This window comes from Lonchura striata, chromosome 7 (genome assembly GCF_046129695.1).
Source record: "Lonchura striata isolate bLonStr1 chromosome 7, bLonStr1.mat, whole genome shotgun sequence".
In the NCBI taxonomy this organism is placed as follows: Eukaryota; Metazoa; Chordata; class Aves; order Passeriformes; family Estrildidae; genus Lonchura; species Lonchura striata.
This window is the reverse complement of record NC_134609.1, coordinates 12,156,122-12,179,339: the sequence shown is the minus strand read 5'-3', so window position 1 is coordinate 12,179,339 and position 23,218 is coordinate 12,156,122. Positions and strand designations below refer to the sequence as shown.

The window sequence follows — 23,218 nt, the reverse complement described above, 5'->3', positions numbered from 1 at the left end:
CTGTGAAGCAGCAATGGGCTATACTTTGCAGCAGCAGCAAGATGCTGACTCTTGAAGTAGCAGTTACTGCATCAAGTGTCCATACAGGTTCAAATTCTGCTAGAGATAGTATAAAATGTTAAATGTAGCTATGCTGAAGTTGGAGAGGGGCTGGCTGTCCCCACATAAGGGAATATTCTGGCTCTCTGACCATGCCTAGAAGAAAACCAGCAGTGTGAGATGCAGGTCAGGAGGATTGTGTCAGGGTTACCCTGCACAATGGACAGCATGCAGCTGGGTGCACAGGAGAGCTCTGGAGAGAGGTACTGATGGGCAGAGACATGGACAGCCCAAACAGAAGTGCCAGCCTGGGGAAAGGATGCATCAGGCAACACATATCCAAGATGCTGCAGAATGAACACCATAATTCTGCTCCTTAGGGAGACAGCTTTCTGAAACGCCTTTTCCCAAGACTGTCATTTTCAGGTTGCTGAACTGAATCTTCCTAATCACTGATTTACAGCTGCAATGTCTAAATAGCACACATTTCTCCTTCGATGTTTTAAAGACCTATTCCAAGGTGAAGTCACCAACTTCCTATCCAAATACTCTAGTCTTTTACTATAAGTACTTTTTGTACTTACCCCTTGAGCTCTCAGCAAACACAGCTGGAATAACTGAGGAACCTACATATTCAGCTAAAGTCACCATCCACTTTTCACAGATTCCTCAGTTCTCAGTTAAAACTTCAACACAACCTGATCAGTACCTTGATTTTGATAGTACTCTGTAGTACCAGAAACACACATTTTCTTTCTTGGATCTTCTCACACCTACCCTACCTAACCAGTAAGTTTTTAAGTATATCATTGCCAGCTGCCTCGAGTTGAGTAGCTGAGGACCAGGCTAGCAGCCTCAATGTATTTTATTTATAGGAAGGTATGAAATCTAAATAGTAAGTATAGATCAAAACATGGCCTATATTCACCCATACTTACTTTTCCTACTTGCTGGGTCATTAAACTGTCATCACTTTACTATGAAACACAATTAGAATCTATACATTTCCTCCTCATTGTAACTCATTAAATGACCAAACACTTAAAAATTGACTCAATCAGTTTTTCTGAGAGTTCTGGCCTTCAGCTAATATATTTTTTGAAATTTCAACTAAGCATGCATTTTTTCCCATTCTTATCTCCAGAGTTAACTTCAATACCCTGTACTTCGTACGATAATGGTTTAACCTCCATGATGAGTTTATCAAACTGCCCCTTCCCTTCTCCAAGCAGCCTGGTGTCCACTAACATGTGAGAAATGGCTCTCCTGAGCTTTAGTCCTCACTACAGGATGGACAGGGAAGTCTGCGGAGCAAACACGGCATTAATGGCCGTCAGCAAAGCAAAGCCACCCTTCAAACCTCTCCCATATTAAGTTGAACTAATTTTGAACTCAAGAGATTGGATATCCCACCTACATCAGCAGGCACTGTCACGTGACCATTGAGGGAACACTGATTCTCAAAAGATCTGCAGCCACCTCATTAACAATCCAGGACTCCACTGGTTGGCCCCCAAAACAACCTCACTCAGGCTAAACACTAAACACCTCAGGAGATATGCTTGCTTCCAGAAGTTAAAAAAAAAAAAAAAAAAAAAAAAAGGAAAACAAAGGAAAAATCACTGCTTCACAGCACACTGCCACTGCCACTACTTCATCATACAAACTACAGTAAATGAAAATTCTTCACTATTCTTCAAACTGTCTTCTGCTCTTATCATCACATTTCATATTCTGGCAAAAAGGAGAATACATATTCTATTTTTATTTTTTGTAAGGATTAGGTAATTAGGTAAAACATTGACTTCTAAATCATTTCTCAAGATCATTTGCTTTCTCCTCATGCTTTTCCCTTCCATTTCTCAGTCAACCCTCCTACTAAGCCCTCTACTCAACTAGCAAGATAGTCAAGGGCTTCCTACACTAATCTTGTGAAATCTGAAAGGCCTCTAAAGACTTACATCTCTTCTTGATCACCTCTTCTAGAAAGAGTTGCCTCTGGCACCTCAACTTGTTACACTCCCTCTTTTCAGCATCTTTCATTGCAGTTCAATTTCTTTCATTCTCCCCCTCATCCACCCCACCCCACCCAATCCCTGTAGTGATTTCCTACACACTAGAAGACACACTTTCCCCTCATACTATATGGCCTACTACTCTTTATGCATATGTATGTCCCTGGAAAGTAGAAGACTAACAGTTTGGAAGAGTTAGATTTTTTCTTTTTTCTAACACTACAGTCTAGTTTCAGGTTTTGTAAGTCTCCAGGAGTAATGAAAGCACAAGCCCCTTGTTCTAATATGCTGAGAAGTCTAATTGGCAAGATTTCTCCATCCAACATATTTCTGCCTTTGAAGGAAGACTTTTAAGCTTCCAAACACACCACCTTTAACTACAGCATGAAAGGAGCAAAGCATATAGCATCTATCTTTCAAAAAAAATAATCACATCTGTTCTGGTAAGACAGATCTCCTAGGTAAAAAAGACATTCAGCAAAACAAGTCTGCAACACTTCTATTTATTATGAGTGATTGGTACAGACACACACATAGATGAATCTACGTCTAGCTCAGGTTGAAGAAGAAAGATCTCAAGAAGAAAAAAGACAACATCACTTTACAGAGTATCCATTTCCAAACACAGGAATTTTTCTATCATTCTACACACCTTATTTCAGGCCCCTCTTTGCCACACAACTCAATTATTTTGAAATGCCTAAAAATAATGACTGAAACAAGCGACTCCAGATCCCTTAAATTTATTACAGCCTCAACTCCAGTGAAGTATTCTCCTACTAATACAGGGAAGAAAGGTAGACAGAGACACTAACCTCTGGCTGACAGTTTTTTGGTGTTGATGATTTTTGCAGCATATTCCTGTGAAGAATTTTTCTTTACACATCTGCGGACCACAGAGAAGGCTCCCCTGGAAGAAAAATAAAGAGGGTAGGTGCTATGAAACTGAAAATGAGACTATAATAGCAACAATTCCTGTTCCCAGGGTGGACCAGCTTAAGGACAGGGCAGAAGACATACAGAGGAGGGACACAACACCTGAGAATGTGATGAACAGTGCATGCTATCTGATCAGCAAAAACCTTAAGTCTGTATGGTACTCAAGCCTCCTGAAGACTCCTCAAGCTCCCTCACAGACAGTGCAGTAGGAAGAGCACACTGTGTGGGGAGAGAGACCATACAGGCACAGAAACAGGACATGAAGGGATTGATAAAAAAGAAACAAACAGCCCCGAAGGATGCTGCAAACACTAGCTGGTAAGTCCATCTCCCAGAGACAGCATCCCCAGCAATCACAGCACAAAACCAGGACTTGTGTCTCCCATGCTCAAGTGCAAGCACAGTCACAAAATCACTGCAACACTTCGCAGAAGTTACTAGTTCTCTTATATCCCTCAACCCACTTGCAAAATGGAGATATCCACGTACCTATTAATGAAGTGAGTAGAAAACTACAAAGCTTTCTATATTTTCTCAAGCGGGAACTATTGATATTATTACAATTATTCCAAAGATAATTACTCTTGGAGGAAAGGTCTGAGAAAGAGGGAAGAAGGATTTATGTGAGGGAAAAAAGTGAACACAAGAGACTAAGGTGAAAAGACAGAGACTGAAAATCTACAGGACTACACAATTAGCACTTGGTAATAGCCCCTTATTTTTTAAAAACAACAGCAACGAAAAAAAAATGGTGGATAAAGAACAACAACTAGCCTAATAGGGAAGACCTAAAAAGGGGAAAGAACAAATATGAGAAAACTAGCAGAAAATTCCAAGTCCTTCAGATCAGGAATGCAAACCCTTGTCTAGGGACAAATGTCCATATTTCAACTATGAGAGAGGGGAACAGAAGCTGCACAAGGGCCCCACAGACAGTTAGTCCTACAAGGAGCCTAAAATAGCTTGAATCCTTCCAACACTGCAGAGTCCTGCCTTTTTACCCCCTTCCTCAACCTCTACATACAAACCAATGAGCACCAAGGTGAGCACCAGCACTGGGGCCCAGGCTTGGTGTCACACAGCTGCAGCAGCCTGGAGAGGGACAGGGACACTGGGCTGGAGAGAAGAGATGCAGCAGAGCCCAGCAGTTGGTGCAGGAAGGGAGGGAGAGAGCAGCAGCACCCACGAAAGCACTGTCCCCATAATCCTACTCTAGCCCTTTCTGCACTGCTTTCCTGCCCAGCTGCGCTCCCCTGCAAAGCCCTGTCCTAGGGTGCAGCAGCAAGTCTGCCAATGCGGAGACAAGTGCGGAGAGAGGGAGGGAAGAAGCGAGGAAGCGGGGAGGGAAGAGAAGCGCGGTGCAGCAGCACCTGGTCCTTTCACAGGGACAAGGAAGTGGGGACTGAAGCATCGCGGAGCGGCTGTAACAGTGCCGCGTCCCAGCGCAGAAACAGTTGCAGGGAACGGCAGCGTGTAGCTGGGAGACGGTGCGGAAAGGAGAACGGGGCAGCCAGGTCCTGAGGAAGGAAAGGAGGGAAGAGAGAGAATCTCGGGGTGCAACAGGAGCACGCAGCCCGAGACAGGCTGCAGGGACACCCGCTGCGGCGGGGCGACCCAGGAGGGCAAGAACACCTTTCCCTCCGGCGGCTGTGCCGCTGGGGTGGACGGGGGGCTGGAGAACAGGATTACAGCGCGACAGCTAATCCTTCTCCGGCTCCCGGGAGAGCCGGGTCGCCGGCACAGTGCTTCCAGCAGCGCCGGTGGGTCCCGGGGCCGGGGCGGGCGGCGGGGCGCGGCGCGGGGTGCACAGCAAGCTCCGTACTTGCCAAGCTCCTCGTAGAGCTGGTACTCGTCGGTGAAGCGGGTGCACGTTGCCGTGGTGGCCATGTTCGGGCTGCGGGAGGCTCAGCGTCGCTGGGGCATGGGGCAGGGCGGCGGGGACGGGCCGGGCGGGCGCGCTGCTCGGCGGCCTTCCTCCTAGCTCGGCGGGGCGGCGCGGGCTCCCCCGGCGCCCGGCTCGGCGCTCCCCGCTCCGCCGTGCACAGTCACCGCTCGCCGGGGAGGGGAAGGAGGCTGAGCCTGGCCAGCACCGCGAGAACTGGCTCGGAGACACCCCGCGCCGGCCCCCTCCCTCCGCCGGCCCCGGCCCGCCGCGGGGTGTGGCCGCCGGGGGCGCTCCCGGGGCGCCCGCAGCGCCGTCGCCCGCCGGGGGCTGCAGCCGGGGCGCGGCCGCTCCCCCCGCCCGCGGGCGCGGAGCGGGCACTGCAGTGAGCGCCCCCACCCCGCGCCGAGGGCGGGCGGACTGCGGCGGGCGCGCCCCCTCCCCACGCGCTCCGCAGGCGGCCGGGAGCACCGCGGGTATTTCTCTTAATTCCCCGCTCGAGGGGCGCCGGGCCAGCCGCGGCCGGATAAGCTTCCTGCGTGCGGCAGCAGGGGAGGGAAGAGGGAGCCGCCGCCGCCGCCCTCCCCCGGGCGCACGTCAGCGGGGCTAACACCGGGCCACCCGGGCCCTGCGTCTCGCGGCCCGCCGGCGGCAGCCGCCCGGCTCGCTGCGGCCGCTCCGTGCGCGGGGAGGAGAGAGGCGGCAACTCCGTCCCGACCGCGGTCAGAGCCCGGCGCGGGGAGCCCGGCACGCTGCGCTGCCGCCCGCCACCGAGGGGCCTCCAGCCTTTCTGCGGATCCACCTCAAAGTTGGGCCCTGTGCTCCTGAGCGCTGTCAGGCTGCCCGACCTTGGGGACGCGTGTGGAAGTCCCCGAGGAAATGAACCATCTGGTGCAGAGGTAAAGCGGTAACACGCGAAATGGCTTGAAACTGTTAAGAGAGTGCGAACCGGCATTCACGCACACGCGTGGTTTATGGTGATGGGACTTGGACGCAGAAGACAAACAGAAATCATCAGTCTCCCAACTGCAAAAGAAAACAAACCAGCCTCTGTGCTGTCTCTATCTCTACTAGAACAGCATCTGAGAGTGCTGCTGCAGTGCCTTCATAAGCAAGTTTGTTTTCTCCTTTTACTTAAGTGAGTCTGTCTCTGTCTGAACAATTGCCAAATCTGCTTAATATGCAGATTTATATAGGGCAGTCACTGATCCAGCCAGAGAGGGAAGGGCTGCACTGGCCTCTCCTGCGTGACTGGGAGTGCAAGCTGTGTTAAGAACATTCAGAGAGACAGATGAGTGTACCATAAGCCAGGAGTAGCATTAAACTGATCTGAAAATTAAGAGTACTGTATAAGTACCATATATTTCTGCACCATGTCTGGGCTATGAAATCATCATGTTATTCAATCATATGAAAAGCAGTGACAGCAACCACTTGCATATCCCACCCCCCCCCCCCCCACCTCCCTGTCTCCAGGTTAAATGCAGCCAGCCCGGTGCTGCAAAGACTACAATGAAGTGATGCAGTGTGCAAAATTTCTCTCCTCCTATGCAGAAAGTAGATAGCAAAAGTAGGACAACATAACAGTAGCATTACAACAAAGCAATACCTCTAGAAGGTGATTATGAAACAACAGCATTCTGCGTCTTACACCATGCCAGCATTTAAACCTGGAAACCTGCTGACACAGCTGTATAATTCAGAGAACCAACAAATGATCTATCCAACAGGTATCAGTTGATTGGGCTCCTGCCAAGATCAAACTGTTCCAACAGCCTCATTTGGTGGTCCACCAGTTTCTTTAACAGAACAGTGGCAGACAAGGAGGAAAGCAGTTTGACAACCCATGGTTCTTACCAAGGGAATTGGCTGATAACATGAAATTCAAGTGGGAGATTATACGTACAGAAGTGAGCAATGTTGCTGATACACAACTGGCACTACATTTCCACCACCCAAAATGACATTAGATGTCCTTAGTGCAGGAAAAGTGAGCTGTTACGTTTGTGCTGTGGTTGCACTAGGCAATGTCATCAGGAAATATGCAACCCATTCCCCAATGTTAAAATGGACAGAGCAACTGGAACAGGGCTCTGTTCCAACAATACAAAACTGAGAGGAGGATTAGGACTAAATTTTAGCATGCTGTAGTGAATAACCAGCCAGAGGGAGTGAATCTTACTTTTTTTGCAGAGGAAAGCAGCTGAGCCATGACCAGAAAGTACAGCAACTGGAGAGGTTTACCTAAAGCTATGTATTAAACTGAGAACTATTCTGCAGTTCAAAACTATTTTAGCTGGACTCAAGGAGTGTTCTGTGCTCTACACAAAGCACCCATGATACTTAAGAAGCTCTGATAGCAGTGGTCTTATAAAGATACACGAGGAACATAAAAAGAGGGAGACCGAAGAGGACATTTCTCATCTTCAAATGCTACAAGGAAAAGTTAGGTCTAGTAATCAGAAAGGGAACAGAGGAGCAAGTGTGTAAAGAAAAGCTAACCATGTGTTCTGCATAGCAAGTGCTACAGAAACAGATTGCTAACTGAGAAACTTGTGTTAAGTGAGAAGTGGGATATAAATTGAGTGACAGACTTGATTAAACCAAGTACTGAGTGGGAGACTAAATTATGGGAGTAGAGTTTTTAAAAGGAATGTCGACAAAATGAAGCAGGAGGAGGGGTGGCAATATGGATAAGAGAGTATTGTGTCAACAGAAAGAAATATTGATGTTCTGGCTGACTTCTAGTCTACTTGTACTGAGAGCAAAACTGCAAACAGAGGTGAATCTGGATGGTGCCTGGTCAGAATAATGTTGCAGGGCCCAGAAAATATCTGAGCAGTTAAAAATGGTTTTGAGAGCCTGTGCACTAGTAATGGGAAATTCAGCTAATGAACAGTGAGATCCTGACCTGAATTATGTGCAGGATTGAAATCTGGAAGTAAAGCTTTGCTTTTAGTACTAGCCAGCTGCAGATTTCACATTACCAGAGTGGCAGTTTTGGTCTCTATCTTTGAAGTAGCACAGTTTGTCTTATACAGTATTCTAAACTGTCAGGGATCTGTGAGGTAATAATCTGATTTTAATAACTGGAGCTGAGTAAGAGGCACTAAAGAAAGTAAGTAAAATGCAAAGGATTTAATGCAAAGCCCATGGGCATAAATGGACATTTCCTCTGATGTTAATGGACTTCGGATCAGGCCCCATCTGTCCATGGAGCCTAAGGTCAGCTTTGGTATGTTAAAGAATGTCTGTGGGAAGGCAATTACACAAAAGTGTTGGTCTTTAGGGAAGCAGAGTGAAGGACTAAAAAAAATATTTCACAGAAACTAACTGGAATTCAAATCACTGTGGAAAATGGGAAGGATGCTGGAGAGGATGCATGATAGCATCTTCCCAGCAAGGTTGAACAAGCCCATGGGCAGCATGTATCTGAATGCTGAGTGCAGCAGTGCTGGCTAGTACCAGAAAGGAAGAAAGGATGTTAGCAAAAGGACTTGGGAAGGGTAAGAATGGGTGGAGTTAGAAATCAGTTGGGGAGGTTGAAAGCAAGTACCAAAACAGAAACATGCAGTGAAGAAGATGAGTAGGCATGTTTTTTAAACAGACATTTTGTGGATTTCTCCTATTAACTTGGGGATCCCACAAAGAATCAGCCCATTTTTCTCTATATATCTCTGCTCTCCAGCCTGTTTCTTTTGAAGTGAGTAGCTCCAGGTAGGTCTTATCTCTCACAGAGGTATTACAGGGCATAAAATTCAACCTGCCCTGCTATTGTGTGGGGCTTCCTGACACAACTTCAGTATAATAACAAATGAAAATGCAAAAGAAAACATCCAAACATCTAAAATTGTGTGAAATATTCCATCATCTTAAAATGAGAGATTTTTTTTTGGCAGGTGAGGAAAAGTTTTGAAATTCTTAACTATTATCTTGCTTCTGAATCTACAAAGAAATATGCAAAGAGTTACCTAAATGAAGCGTCATTTTATCATTACTGTTCATGGACTCACATTCGTGTTCACAGAAGAAAGCCCCCTTAATTTCATAGGTGATCATTCATGTTGTCTATACAAAATCTCAATTTTTTTTTTACTTATGCCATTGTTGAATATCTACCAAGAAAATAAATTTTCTTTAATCTGCCCAGTTATTTTCTTTGTTCTCCCAAACTGACATTCATTCGCTGCCTCTGAGGATTTATAAGTGAGGCTGATAAAAATAAAAAAGTAGCATGCATAGAAAGATTGGAAAGAGAAGAACTTTTTAGTGAATTAATATAAAATTTATATTTGAAATAAACTATAGAGTTCTGGGGAGAAGCAAATATTAAATTACCCTATTAGTAGGGACTATCGAGCCATCCATCTAGTTTAGTGTCTTGTCTTCAGTAGTGACCTATTCCAGATGATAAATGTAAGAGAGGGAGAAAAGAAGGGTATGAAAGAAAGACAGAGAAGAAAAAGGGAAAGGAATCAAAGCAGGCCAATAAAGAAATCCGTGTAACTATGACCCATGTGCATATTGCACGCTTCTTGATTATAGGGTGGCTTTCCTCCTGACCCCAAGCTGATGATCAAAATATGCCCTGAAGCACCAGGATTGGTAGCCCCTGTAATTTTGATCCTAGTTTGTGTCAGTGCACTTGCTATTCTGTTTCATGTCAATGCCTAATCCTTTTTGATAGTTACTAAGCTATTTAAGTCAATAATATCCCATGGCTCTGAGTGTTGCATGTTAATTATATGGCTCATAAAACATATAACCTGATCTCATTGCAAATTTGTTCTATTTTAATGTCTCTGAGTGCTTTCTACTGTTATGAGACAGGGCCAGTATAGGTAGTGTGACCAAGTGGCCAGCCCTGTTCTGTACATCTCTGCTCTGCAGTGCTGTGTCACTGCCCCAGGAGCTCAGACCAAGGAGGGGGCAGCTGTGTCTGGCAGGGTCTCAGTGCCTGGGTGCCTCCAGGCAGGCTCTGTGTACCTGCTCGCAGCCTGCGGGCTTCCCCAGCCCTCCTAGAGAGCCATGGGGGCACATGCCTTTCACGGGGATTTTTCCAAGTCACCTACAAACAAGGTATTTTCCTCTCAGCTTGAAGAGCTTGCAACTTTGGATTTCAGAAGCATGGGCTAGGTCCCCAAGTAGGAAAGGAAAGCATTTGGTCTGCATTCAGCATATTTAACTGGCAAAAGCTCACTCCACACTATCTTTTCTCTAGAGCCCTCTCCTACCTTAATAAGGGATCAATATCAGGTTTGTTGACTGATTTCACAAGCTGTTATGAATTCCTGCACAACTACATACAATATAGGCAAAGCCTAGTGGAATATAACACATGGATAGTCTGGAAGAGCTGAGTACTTCACACACAGAGCAATACAGAACAGGCTACAGCAGCATGATTTTATGTTTCTTATCTCATGAAAATCCAAGTCCCTTCAATAGTAACATGAGCTCTAGGTTAGAAACTGAGTGAGCTCCTGAAGATTCGCCTTTCCAGATTCTTCTTGGAAATTTTCTTTGCTAGAGAGACATCACTAAACAATTTTTGAATGCTGAGTGCAGTGTCTACTGGCTGCACTCTTAACTGATCAGTTTTACAACATATTATGCTTTTATCACATCTAAATTATTATTTTCAATTTATCCATAGAACCCTATAGAAAACAGAAAGGATTATCAAAGTCAGACAAATAATGTGAGCAGTAAGAACTTCCTCTAGTTCTGTATCTATAAGAAAAATTAATAACAATGCATTAAAACCCCAAGTTTTCACTTCTGTCTTCCTGAAACTGGCCAATGTCAGTTGTTAATTGTGTGAAGAGCAGGGTTTCCCACCACTTATATGACAACAAGGTCATGTTCCACAAACTTTTAATAATTGTCCAGTAACAGTAACTGGTATGCTAAAATCAGTCTCAGATGAGGTAAGCCTCAAAACATTTAATTTCTCTTGCCTCCCTTGATGCATGGATGACAGAGAAACAGATTTTACTGCTTCACCAGAAGAAGTGGACAGATCCGTATGATCAGTGCCCAGTTTAGCTTAAAAGTGACTCCAGGCAGCTCTGCTGTCACTGAAGGGTTACTCTGTGGGTATACGATAGTGGGGAAACATCTTGAACATTCATTTGAATATGGCCATCGCAGTGGAATGTTCAGGGCTATTTTAAGATTCACACTGTTTGTTTAAACAAGATGGCATGACTCAATGACTGTTACGTAAAGGATGAACACAGATTTCTCCCTATATCCCCGATATCTCTACCAACTTAAAATATTGTATGGAATTATACATATACCATGTTGAATGGTATTGATTACTGAATGAATACCGAAAACTAATGCCACATCCTGGAATGGAGTCTCCCTCTTTTTAAAGTAAGGTCCCTGTCAAAGGAAAGGCTAATATTGTAAAAAAGATGATGGATGGACAGGCCACAAGAGTTGAATGCTGCCTTTCAGAGTGTTGAGAAGAATATGAACAAGTAACTCCCTCATTGCTGGGATTCACCCATAACCAAAAGGAATGAGAAATGAGCATTTGGTTTCTGGTGATCAGTCAATGCGATCTATTGCTACTGCTGAAGAAAAGACTTCCATTTAGTGCCAGCTGCATCAAATTTTGTTTCTTTGCTGTTTAAAATGGAGCACAGATCACTGAGAAAACCTCCAGTTTACCTCTTGCAACCAAAGTCATCAAAACATTTGGCTATTACTAGTTCTACTTGAATTAAATTCAAATAAGATAAACTAATATATCTCACACTATCAATTTTGCCACCTTGTCATCTCAGTTGAATTTATAGCACAGTCCTTGTGGAGATACTAAACTTCCATTGAGTTTTCTGTTAGCGCTTGATTTAAATGGTTGTGGATTATTGTCCCAGAATAAAAGTGCTACACCAGAGATACCCTGAAGTGTTCACAGACTCTTGAGATTACAAAGAGACCAAATCATTCCCTTGGGGAACTTGCTGTCATGTAGTATATTGATGGATCAATTTCAAACTGCAGGCTGTTCAGAACAAGGCATCTGTCTGGTCTTGTTTGGTAAAACACTATGCATATCTGGTAGCGTGTCATTGATCAATTTTAAACTCTCAAATCATAGCACCCTACCAACTAAACATCAAACCATGACTGGAGTTATTTAATATTAACACAAAATAATAGAAAGGTATTAAAAAATACAGGGGTTTATTGTTAATTTTGTTAAGCTTGCAGTTTGAAAGTTTTTGCTTTTCACAAGGAACACCCTGTGATCCTTGTCCTGATGGGAGTGCTGAATTATAATATGTAACATGACAGAATCATCCAGCACTGGGATTCTCAAACCTTTTTATCCTGAGAAATTACTCTGAATCTGGGAGACATTACAAGCAACATTTAATCATCAAAGCTTCTGGTCCATTATAAGCCATGAAGTAGTCTACTTCCACAGCACAAACGTCACTGCCAAAATTGGCATGAACTGGCCCCTCCTGGCAGTCTCAGGAAATCAACATTTACAGAGCCTGTGCTTTCCTGTCATCACCAGGCAGAAGTCCTTTCAAATTTAGGACTAAGGCAGGAAGGGTGTATTTTCACTAACAATGTCCACAGTAAAAAGGAGTAGATGCAGAAGCAATATCTCCAGAGTATTCCACCATCACTTTCACCAGCACAAAACTCTCAAATAACACCTGTTAGCAGAAAATACTGGTTTTCCTTTTTTTCATCTTTGAATCCTCTTGGTCCAGTGTTTCACCTCCTCAGTTTGAATAGTAACTGTTTACAGATGACCTTGATATTTTTAAAAGAGCCTGTAAAACCTCTCCACTGTAAAACAACCAGTTTAACATTTACGCATAATTTTTAAAAAATAAACATTTTAACCAAAATTGCCTGAATGTTTACACAACGGGAGAGATGGCTCACAGGATTCTTCAAAGAACATTGGCAGTAATTTTCTACCTTGAGTAAAATAAATTAATTAACATACACATCCTGTTTCACATCAAAAGAAAATCTGGCTCCAAGGAACAATCCAAAGGAGAGGGCCTGTGAACGTTTACAAAAACAGCCTGAGCCAACAAGAGCAGCAAGAAGGTATTTGGAAACTACAGCAAAACCTCCACCCAGCAGCTGGACTCTGGCTTCTCCAGGTTTCAGTTCTGCCTGTGTGTAACGAACAGGGAACACACAGTGAGAAAGACAGGCCTGATTTCCCAGCCAGAGCAATAGTAAAATAATGATTTAAACTCTCCATTACAGCCTCAAAACCTGTCAGAATAAGTGAAGTGAAAAATGTTTTACAATGAGAGAAATGAGCCAGAGAGTGGGACAGTGACTCTCTCATGACCTCATGGGAGTGCATCTGTCATGGGGAAGGCAGAATTCAGGCTGCTTCCCCAGCATGAACAGATACAGACACTTTCCTGTGGGTCTTGATTTTGGGTGAAGGTAATGCAGTAGTGCCACTCTGAATTAAACATGCAGCTCTCGGCAGCTTTTCCCCCAAAATTACACCTCAGCATGGAGTGCCATTCACAATTAAAAACTCACTAAACTTTTCTTATGTTCCTGTGTCTCTTTTCTATGGAATGGCTGTGACTGCCACTGCATTCTACACCTCCTTCTGAGTGCACTTTGTTTCTTGTATCTTGTTAATAAAAATAAAATGCAAAATAAAAAAAGATGATTCTTGACAGGTTAAAAAAATTTCACCCAACATCTGTCAGTTTGGGTTGGGATCCCCATTAAGAATCCACCACTGAGTCTGCAGTGACACAGACTTCCTGCCTTTGAAGGGCAGCAGGCAAACACACCTGACTGTGCGGAAACACAAATATTTGCACACTCAGAAGCCCTCAAGTATCTAATTTCTATACAGTAGAGAAGGGTGTTATTTCCATGTTTAATGACCTTATGTTACATTTGAGAAGTACCAGTGAAAAAAATACACCAGCAAGAGACTAAGATACTAGCTCCTGGCTGTTTGTTTCTTGAGTACTTGCAAATCACAGAAGTGTGTGCAAGCACATGAAGCAGAACTGTGCTTCTGGTCACGAAGATCTGGATAAGGCGACTCATGCTGAGGTGTGCACGTGTACGTGTGACTGGATGGTGCACAGGCCAGGTAGATGTAGGTACTGCGGTCCCACAAATGGGAACAAAAGCAGAAATACCATAAACTGCAAGGAAAGATGAAAGGTGTTTTTACATATATATTCCAAGACATACAATACATGTAAAGGCCAAGGACCCAGAAACAATAGCGAGGAGCTGACTTAGAGTGAGCTCTGTGCAGCAAACAAGGATAGGCTAGGGTGTGTCAGAAAGAGAATGACAAAGCATTTTATGTTTACATGAGAAAATAAATGCTGTCAATATAATTAAGAGCCAAACTCCATTTAGCTTTTGCATCTGAGTGAGTATGGAAAGGGATTTGCACTCTGATCCCATGCAGATGTAACATTCAGCTGTCATTCTTACGGGAAGAACAAGCTCTCAGTGGGAATCACACCTGCTGGCTATAACTAAAATTCACAGAACTAACATCTGCCTCAGCTTTGGCATCTGTCTCTATTCCTAGATATGCACAGGAGTAGGTGAAAGCACAATCTGGACTGTCACTGACTCCACTGCATGGTCCTCAAGTCCAGGAGCTGGGTTAATTCATTTGATGAATGAATTATGCCAATTGAGGACTTGAAAGTCCTATTCCTAGCCCACACTTCCCTTTGTCAAGAGAGAATGGGGGAGTTAAAAACTTAGTTGTATTGCATGTCACCAGAAATACCATTTCAGAGTGAAACTCAAGAGTTTCACAGGCACACACAAAATGTTTGAAACTCCCATGTGATTCCATTTCTCTTGCTTTAGAAGAGATTCATATCATATTCATATTTTTCTGTCAACAACATATTTTTCTGTCAACAACCTAAATATTGCCTATTTCTTTAAATCCATACCTTCACCCTTTTGTCTCAAGGGTCTAATCCTCTTGTTTTCTTGGGATAGTATGTCTTTCTTGGTAACTGAAACTTTCTTTATAATTTTCTAATGCATATTTACCAACACTGATATCACAAAGGTGACTGCCTAGATCAGCAGTTCTTTTCTGTATGTGAAACACTGTGATGGACGCAGTTTTGAGCTATGATTACCACCCAGCTGATTTAGAGATGAAGCCTTCTTATGGACAGCATGCATACTTTGAGCATTAAATTTATTTGTCCAACTGCTAACAGGCCAAACCTTACAGAAATAATCTCAATGCTAGAGATGAGAATCTAGCCTCCTGTATTTCCAACATCTTTCTCAAACTAGGACTTTGTTAGTTATGAAATGTATAGTCAGAACAATAGCAAATGTTCTATTAAGTGAAAAGGATATATATTATGAGTGGTTTTTGGTTGCCTCAAGTCTACCTTCACAAAACATTAGCATAAGGATTTGCTTAAACACACAACACGTGGTTATTCTGGCCTTAGGCTGGCACAAAGACAAGGCCCAGCAACAGTGACATTCACAATTCAAGTTTGCAGCATAACTGCTCCAAATGCCAGCACTGGCTCAGTCAATAACATGCTGCACATGCTGGGCTTGTGTGCCACCCTGTCAATGTGTACTGCTTCTGGGACTATTTTTGCTTATGAAACTGTTTTAGGAACAGGAGCACAGGACAAGTGACATTCAGGACTCATCTGTGGCTTTCAGCTCCACCTTGGAAGTAGGCATGCCCTTTGGGAACAGTGCTCACATCCTCACGTAAGTCCACCAGCACAACCGAGGGGGAAGGGAAGCAGTGCTTAGTACTTACTCCATATATGTTGCATAGGGACATTTCCTAGTAGTAAATATTTAAGAAGCAGCAGGGGGAAAGATATAAGATGCATGCAGCCAAAACAGATGTAGGACATCTGAGTGAAGGGTGAGGAATAAGAAAAGTAGCAGTGACTGTTGGAACAGTCCTGCTACTACTGAGTCATAAGCAAAAAGAGGCCACTGTGGGAAAATTTGCAATCCATTGCCAATGCAATTTAGCATTTATAGAATATGCATAAGTATGGCAAGATCTCAAGACCTACAGACAGGGAAAGTCATGAGAAGATCACAGTATATAGTACCATGAAGGACAGTCCAAACCAAATAGGTTCAAATTTCTTCCCTAGCAGTCCAAAACGTTAGTAGGAAAGGAGGAGTGCGCCGCGGAGTGCGTGTCGAGGGCAGAGCTACAACAGCCATTTTAAACCTGCGGTTTAATTACCCAAGAAAACACTTCCAGTTTAAGGAGTTGTGAACTACCCACATGGCAAAACTACATTCCTTTCAATCAGCTTCAGCTGTGTGTGTGTCCAGCTTTCGACACCACAACTTCTGCTTTTGTTGTCCTCTGCTCTGGTAAAACTCTTTGTGCTCATTTGCCAGTGTTCCCTTGTTAAAATCAAACCTTACCCTAGGATCTTGAAGCAGATGATCTTGCCTTCTTATCATAAACAATTTTCTCTACTGAACAGTTTTTGTGCCTTCTTGGTGGCAAACAGAGCTCTTTGGACATGGCCTTCTTATTTGCATAGGTCAGCAAGTATTTACATAGTGATGTCCAACAATACAAATACAACAAAAAGATAATTAGAGACTTGCATTAATAAGTCATGACTGGACATCATTACAGGGGCAGAACTCCTAATCAAGGCAAAAAAGTGTTTAGAGAAGAGACTCAGAAGAAAATTCTCTCTCTTTCCTGCATAATTTACCTCAATGGTGAAATAGAAACCATCATTTAGATTCAGTTTACCAGGTTAAAAACATTTTATAGGAAATTATCATTATCATTTGGTATTTCTTAACTATTTAGAGGAGAAATTACAAATATTCACTAACATATTTGAGCAGAATACCTGATATATACAAGATAACCAAGTACGCATATTCAAATTTAATTTCTAAGAGCCTATTTAAAACATCCTTTTAATACTACATATAAAAAGGAGTGGGAAAAGCACAAGAACAAATGCAGAAGCATACCGTACAATGCCATAACAATTCATTTAAGTAATTTCCCCTGAAAATTACTGCAAATTTAACACCAGACTGGGCTAGCTATGAGATATTCCTTCCTTTTGTATTCGTCTCAGACAGCATATACTGAAAGACATTTCTAAGCATTGTACTACAACAATCAAACCTATGTCAATTAGTAACTTATTGTGCATTTTAGAAATTAATGATGCTATATATTGCATATATACTGCAACAGGAGACATCAAAGACCCCAAAGTCTACCTTTCAGCACCGAGTTTAATGTGGATTAAGGTTTTCCAGGCTGAAGATGCCACTTGCTTCTGTCACACAACAGGCAGGAGAACCTCTGTTCACTAGATTTGGCAGCTTGCTGAGAAAATCTTTGCTGAAAGATAAAGGGTATCCCTGCAGAACCCCTTAAATAGCCCTCTACTATGAATAGGTAATAAGGGAAAAATCCACATGCCTAGCTATTGAGAAAAAAATTACTCTAAAGATAGTTAAAGTAAAAAGAAATAAACTTTGGGAAGTGGAGGTTGCAGGAAGGGGAAGGATTTACTCAATTATTCAAGTAATGGCCCCACCGTGAATGAGTACAGGAGGTGTAAAGAGCCAGACTAGACCCTATGGGGAGGTGGTTCCAGCACAAGAGGAATTCTTGAAACAACCACCGTGTGTTTGCACTTGAGAAATCATCACAGTTACTGTAATTACACAAGCACACACTGCCCCCAGAAGGCAGCATCCCACACTTTTCTACTCATGCTGCTTTTTTCTGCTCCCTCTCACTTGCCTGTACCAAGGATAGTTAAACACATGGAACAGTACTCTTACAGAGAACATTAAGTAAACTAGGACTCTTCGAATTAGAAAGGTAACAGATTAAAATCCTGTGAAACTTGCATATGAAATAACAAGGGGATTTAGAGAAAGAAAGAAAGAAGAGAAAGAAACAGATAAGTGCCATAAACATATCCTTTCCATTAAATAGCTAGTTCTGGTATTGTCCCCTGGAATTCAGCAGGCCAGGTAGCCTTAAGCTTGCTAGGTGAGTGTCAGGCTAGTAGGCCTCAGAACAACAGGGTGACATGGTCCTCCAGAGTTCCTCACATTGCTGCTGCTACCCTGGGCTCCCAAAAAGTGTATCAGGGCCAGACGGAAACACCCTCCTACCCCACAACCTGATCCTTGATATGGACTGGACAGAACTGAGCTGGTACTTTCTGAAGGAACTGGCTAAGATCTCTCAATCCCAAGCAAGGTTCTGAAGCTCCCTCCAGCTGGCATCTGGGCCTGCACAAATAGATCACAACCCTGAGCAGAGGTATGCAGACCTTGAGAGAGCCAAGGATATCTAAGTGGCTGCCACCTTCAGAGAATTTTTTTGCACAGTCTTCTCACTTTGTTTATATTTATTGAGATACTCTTTTCCTCCTATGCCTGGAAGAGCTTTAAAGCCTTTTCCAAACTTCCCCTTTGCAGAACAGCACACACACATACACAACTACAGTAATGTAATTCCCTTTATAATTTCCTAACAGGGTTAAAATATTAAGTTCTGGTCCCACAAACACTCCTGGAACTGCACAGGGGAGGGATCCAGAGGGATGCCTGGCACAGGCGAGCCGGGTGAGATGAAGACTAAAGCAATGGGAGGGGATTGCAACTTGCGACAGCAAGAACATTCCATATACCTGGGAAGAGGGATGGAAACCCTTGCTTGTGAATGCGGAACCGCCGGACACCGGAGAGCACAACGCGGCAGGGCCTGCAGCCGGGACGGGCGGCTGCGACGCCAGGGGGCGCCCCCGGACAGCGCCCGGGCTGTCCCACAGTGTCCCGGGGTATCCCACAGTGTCCCGGGGTGTCCCACAGTGTCCCGGGGTATCCCACAGTGTCCCGGGGTGTCCCAGCGTGTCCCGGGCTGTCCCAGCGTGTCCCGGGGTGTCCCACAGTATCCCGGGGTGTCCCACAGTGTCCCGGGGTGTCCCACAGTGTCCCGGGGTGTCCCAGCGTGTCCCGGGGTGTCCCACAGTGTCCCGGGGTGTCCCACAGTGTCCCGGGCTATCTCACAGTGTCCCGGGCTGTCCCAGCGTGTCCCGGGGTATCCCACAGTGTCCCGGGGTGTCCCACAGTGTCCCGGGGTGTCCCAGCGTGTCCCGGGGTGTCCCACAGTGTCCCGGGGTGTCCCACAGTGTCCCGGGGTATCCCACAGTGTCCCGGGGTGTCCCACAGTGTCCCGGGGTGTCCCACAGTATCCCGGGGTGTCCCAGAGTATCCCGGGCTATCCCACAGTGTCCCGGGCTGTCCCAGCGTGTCCCGGGGTGTCCCACAGTGTCCCGGGGTGTCCCACAGTATCCCGGGGTGTCCCAGAGTATCCCGGGCTATCCCACAGTGTCCCGGGGTGTCCCAGCGTGTCCCGGGGTGTCCCACAGTGTCCCGGGGTGTCCCACAGTGTCCCGGGGTGTCCCACAGTATCCCGGGGTGTCCCAGCGTGTCCCGGGGTGTCCCACAGTGTCCCGGGGTGTCCCAGCGTGTCCCGGGGTGTCCCACAGTGTCCCGGGGTGTCCCAGAGTATCCCGGGCTATCCCACAGTGTTCCGGGGTATCCCACAGTGTCCCGAGGTGTCCCAGAGTATCCCGGGGTATCCCACAATGTCCCGGGGTGTCCCACAGTGTCCCGGGGTATCCCAGAGTATCCCGGGCTATCCCACAGTGTCCCGGGGTATCCCACAGTGTCCCGGGGTGTCCCAGAGTATCCCGGGGTGTCCCACAGTGTCCCGGGGTATCCCACAGTGTCCCGGGGTATCCCAGAGTATCCCGGGGTATCCCAGTGTATCCCGGGGTATCCCACAGTATCCCGGGGTGTCCCACAGTATCCCGGGACATCCCGGTGTATCCTGGTCCCGTGTGGCCGGGTGCCTGCACTGGCCTGCGGGCTGCGCTCTGCCGCTGCTCGACTGTGGACCAAGACACAACAGCAATTAGTTTTATCCGTCAGGTGTTCACATTTTGAACGGATGAGATTTTTTTTTTTTTTTTTTTGAGCCGTACTTTGTGTCCTTAGTAGTCTCTGAAGTTTGATTTACAAGTTTTAAAGACGCAACCTGTTCAAACTTCTTCCAAAATTTACACTGACAGAAAAATTTCAAACAAATCAATGGGTTTATGGAGACTGTAGGAAGTGCCCTTGTTTGGATTTTTGACTATCTGAACAGCAGCTCAAGACTCCTGTAAATTTACAGTCAAAGCTGTACCCCAACTCAGCCCCAAACACAGACTGTAGTGCAGGTGATGAAATTCAACACAGCCCACTGTAAGGGCTGCTTTGGCTCTGAGGTGTGTGAGGGAACGACTGACTGGGTGTGGTGCTCACCCTCCTCGAACAAGTCACCCTCCTGCAGTTTAATTCCTGTAATGCCCCAACAAGTAATCAGCAAATCAAATAAAAACTGGGAATCTCCTGCAAGACACTTTAATTGTAAAGCCAACAAGAAGGAGGAATTGGTCAAAGAGCAAAACGATAATACACCATGAAACATGGCACGTTTCTGTGGCAACATCTAGCTTAAAATTAACACAGGCTCTGAGAGCTCATTATTAATGAAAAATTATTTTCAAATATAGGCTTTGTTTGTGGTCTAAGACACCTCCAGGAGTTGAGACCAGTAAGAAAAGGTCAATGCCACCAGACAATTTACATTTGTACATACAGACCTGGAGCTGTCATATTTTAAGTTGCTGGCTCCACAGCAGCCTCAGACAAGCCTATGCTTTTTCCTTTTTTCTCTATTTGCAAGATGTGATAGCAGTTATCTCTCTCATAAATCACAAACAGGGCTCTGACAGACAACTGGTATATAAAGAATGAAGGCTTGTTAACAGACACTGAAGTTATGCCAACTAACAACCCCGCAAATTCATGCTGTTTGGCTGTGGGTGTATTCATTTAGCTAATGAATATCAGTGAGTGGGATTAACCAGATAAACCTGTAGCCAGTGAGAAATGACTACTATGTAGGGTGTGCACCCCTCTCAGCAATTCATGATTAATGGATTCTAGTAGAGTCTATGCTTTTCATAAACTCCAGAATAATGAGCCCCAGTTTGCTCAGGGAACTTAATTTTTCTAAATTTAATACTCTGGAGGCTATGGCTCCCCAGGTGACTTACAAATGACAAACAAAAATTTGGGAGAAAAGCAGTTTTTACAGTTGAACCTAAATGTGCATTCCCATTGCAAACAGGAGGAGGGGCTGTTGTTTGCAGTTTAGAGTTCCCAGGGCTGTTTGCCATAGCCAAGAGAAATGTTTACTACAGCTGTAATCTGTTATGTGCTGTTGATTTTAATTGCTTTTCAAAATGTGAAGATAACTGTGATATTTGGAAGAGACTGGCAAGCTGCACTAATAAGCTCTGTTGTGCAGCAGATCTAGTTCACAATGTGCTCTGCAGGCTTCTCTGCAAAATTTTGACAGTGTCCTGAGGAGTGAGGAAGGAAAGGAAGGATCTTACACATGCCCTACCCAGCCAAAGAAGTGAGCCTGATCCACTGCCTATCTTGGATCTGTATCCACAGAAGCCTAACCCCTTCCTTAGAAGACCCTACAGAAAGCAGCCAGCTATAGCCACAGAACTATGGTGATACTAAGCAATTAATTATTATTGTAAAAGCAACTCTGAACATCAGATTTGACACAAGTTATTTGGTCCAGCAAGAACTGTCTTGGAAATTAGTAACATAGTACTTGGGTTAGAAATGGGTAGCCAGCAAGGCACCTTGGTTGAGGGCTCAGAGGGGTTCCTCAAATGTTTGGGAATCCCTCCAGTTCCAGGCTAATGTCCATCCCAAGGCTGTTCCCCAAAAGGTTTCAGCCTCTGGTCTCAGCTGGTGATGTATGAAGGAAATTCTTTGCTTCATTCCGCTAGGCAATTGGTATTCTGTGACACTGACTCACCTAGAAGCAGGTTGGAGGTGCAGTGTGGGTGCTGGTTACAGCTGGGTGCTCCTGTGATGGGAAATGGTGCAGTTTGCTTCATCCAGCCCCTTGGAGTCCAAGAGTGTGGGCTTCTTCCAGGGGCTTGTGTAGTCTCAGCCCCAAATGCAGAGTGCATTTTTCACTAGCAAGAGATTATTCAAATGAGAATGACATGTCAGAGGGTTAAGACTTGCCTCAGCAAAGCTGTACTGTGTAGACTCCACAGACAGCTTTTCTTTTGCAGCTGTGAGCTGGAAAAATCAGAAAACAAGGAAAAAAACATCAGCCAGGCAACTAGTATAAGCTGGCAGATTCAAACATAATAATGGAGCAAAGCTATTGCTATCATCCTGTCACACCCAGATACCCAGAAACTTCAAAATAAACCTGATTGTAAACATGATTTTCAATCATGGATCCCAGTTTCTAATCCTCCAGAAAAGCTAGGTGTGAATTCTCTGTATGCAAGTTGCTTGGCTCAAACTGCAGCACCAGAAATTACCATGTCTATTTAGAAGTGGATAAGAAATATGAACTGATTTTCATAAATGCTTGAGGTCTTGGTAATTTCAAGCAAGCTGTGGATATTCAGTATCTCTGGGGAAAAATAAGATTAACAGATCCTCAGTTGTTTTCATGTGCCAAATATTAATTCTTGGAAGACTGGCCTGACACGTTGGCTCACTTCTTGTTTGACCTCACTGAGACCTATTTTCCTCCTCTGGATTATATACATAATAATGATATCTCTCCCTATAATTTGTCCGAATAATGCTATGCAAATAGTAGATATGATTAATTACTGTCCAGCTCACACTTAAGGAATAGGCAAATTGGTAATTTAACCTTTTCTAAAGATTTTTGGCTTTTGAACTGTTAATTTGACAAGCAAGTGAAAACCTCAAACACTTGCACTTACATACCTTGTTAAAATCAAAGCCAAAGCCAAAGCCATGCCTTACTGATATGAACAATGTCTGCAAATAATCAGGCACTTCAGATTTTCTTGCATAAACAACTGGAAACAGGTCTGAGCAAACAGAGGCAAGTCCATACGTTCACCACCCAGTCCCTGGAGCCAGGGCAATGCGGGGGGACTGTGCAAGTTCTACCTGCCAGAGCCCTGCCTGCACCTCCCCTGCCCCAGGGTTTCTGTGTCTGTGCTCCAGATCTGTCCTGATAGTGTTTGACTGTAATGTGGATTCAGATTAGGAAACTGGGACCTGCCCTTTTATTCCAGGCAACAGCTGAGGAGCCTCATCCTTGCCCAGGCTGTGTCAAGGGTGTGGACATGCCTGGTCTGTACCTCTTGCCCCGCTGCCCTCCTGGCCTGACCGTGGCTGTGCCAGT

The 23,218-nt window shown here is 44.7% G+C and overlaps 1 protein-coding gene and 1 long non-coding RNA gene across 18 annotated transcripts in view; both read right to left on the bottom strand.

Moving 5' to 3' along the window:
• CAMK2G (calcium/calmodulin dependent protein kinase II gamma) overlaps window positions 1-5,023 on the bottom strand; it is a 119,044-nt gene extending 114,021 nt beyond the window's left edge. For 4 of the 17 annotated variants that reach the window (XM_031505224.2, XM_031505225.2, XM_077784581.1 and 1 more), the window contains exons 1-2: window positions 4,816-5,019; window positions 2,870-2,964 (exon numbers count right to left, since the gene is read on the bottom strand). In XM_031505224.2, coding sequence (XP_031361084.1) covers window positions 2,870-2,964; window positions 4,816-4,880 — 160 coding nt within the window. In that variant the 5' untranslated portion in view covers window positions 4,881-5,019. Of the gene's footprint in view, window positions 1-2,869; window positions 2,965-4,815 lie in introns of all 17 variants that reach the window. The other 13 variants (XM_021548901.3, XM_031505227.2, XM_021548909.3 and 10 more) reach the window with 5 other exon arrangements.
• A 17,014-nt stretch (window positions 5,024-22,037) lies between these two features.
• LOC110480774 (uncharacterized) overlaps window positions 22,038-23,218 on the bottom strand; it is a 55,853-nt gene continuing 54,672 nt past the window's right edge. The window contains exon 4 of the long non-coding RNA XR_002467157.2: window positions 22,038-22,119. This is a non-coding gene — a long non-coding RNA (uncharacterized LOC110480774). The remainder of the gene's footprint in view (window positions 22,120-23,218) is intronic.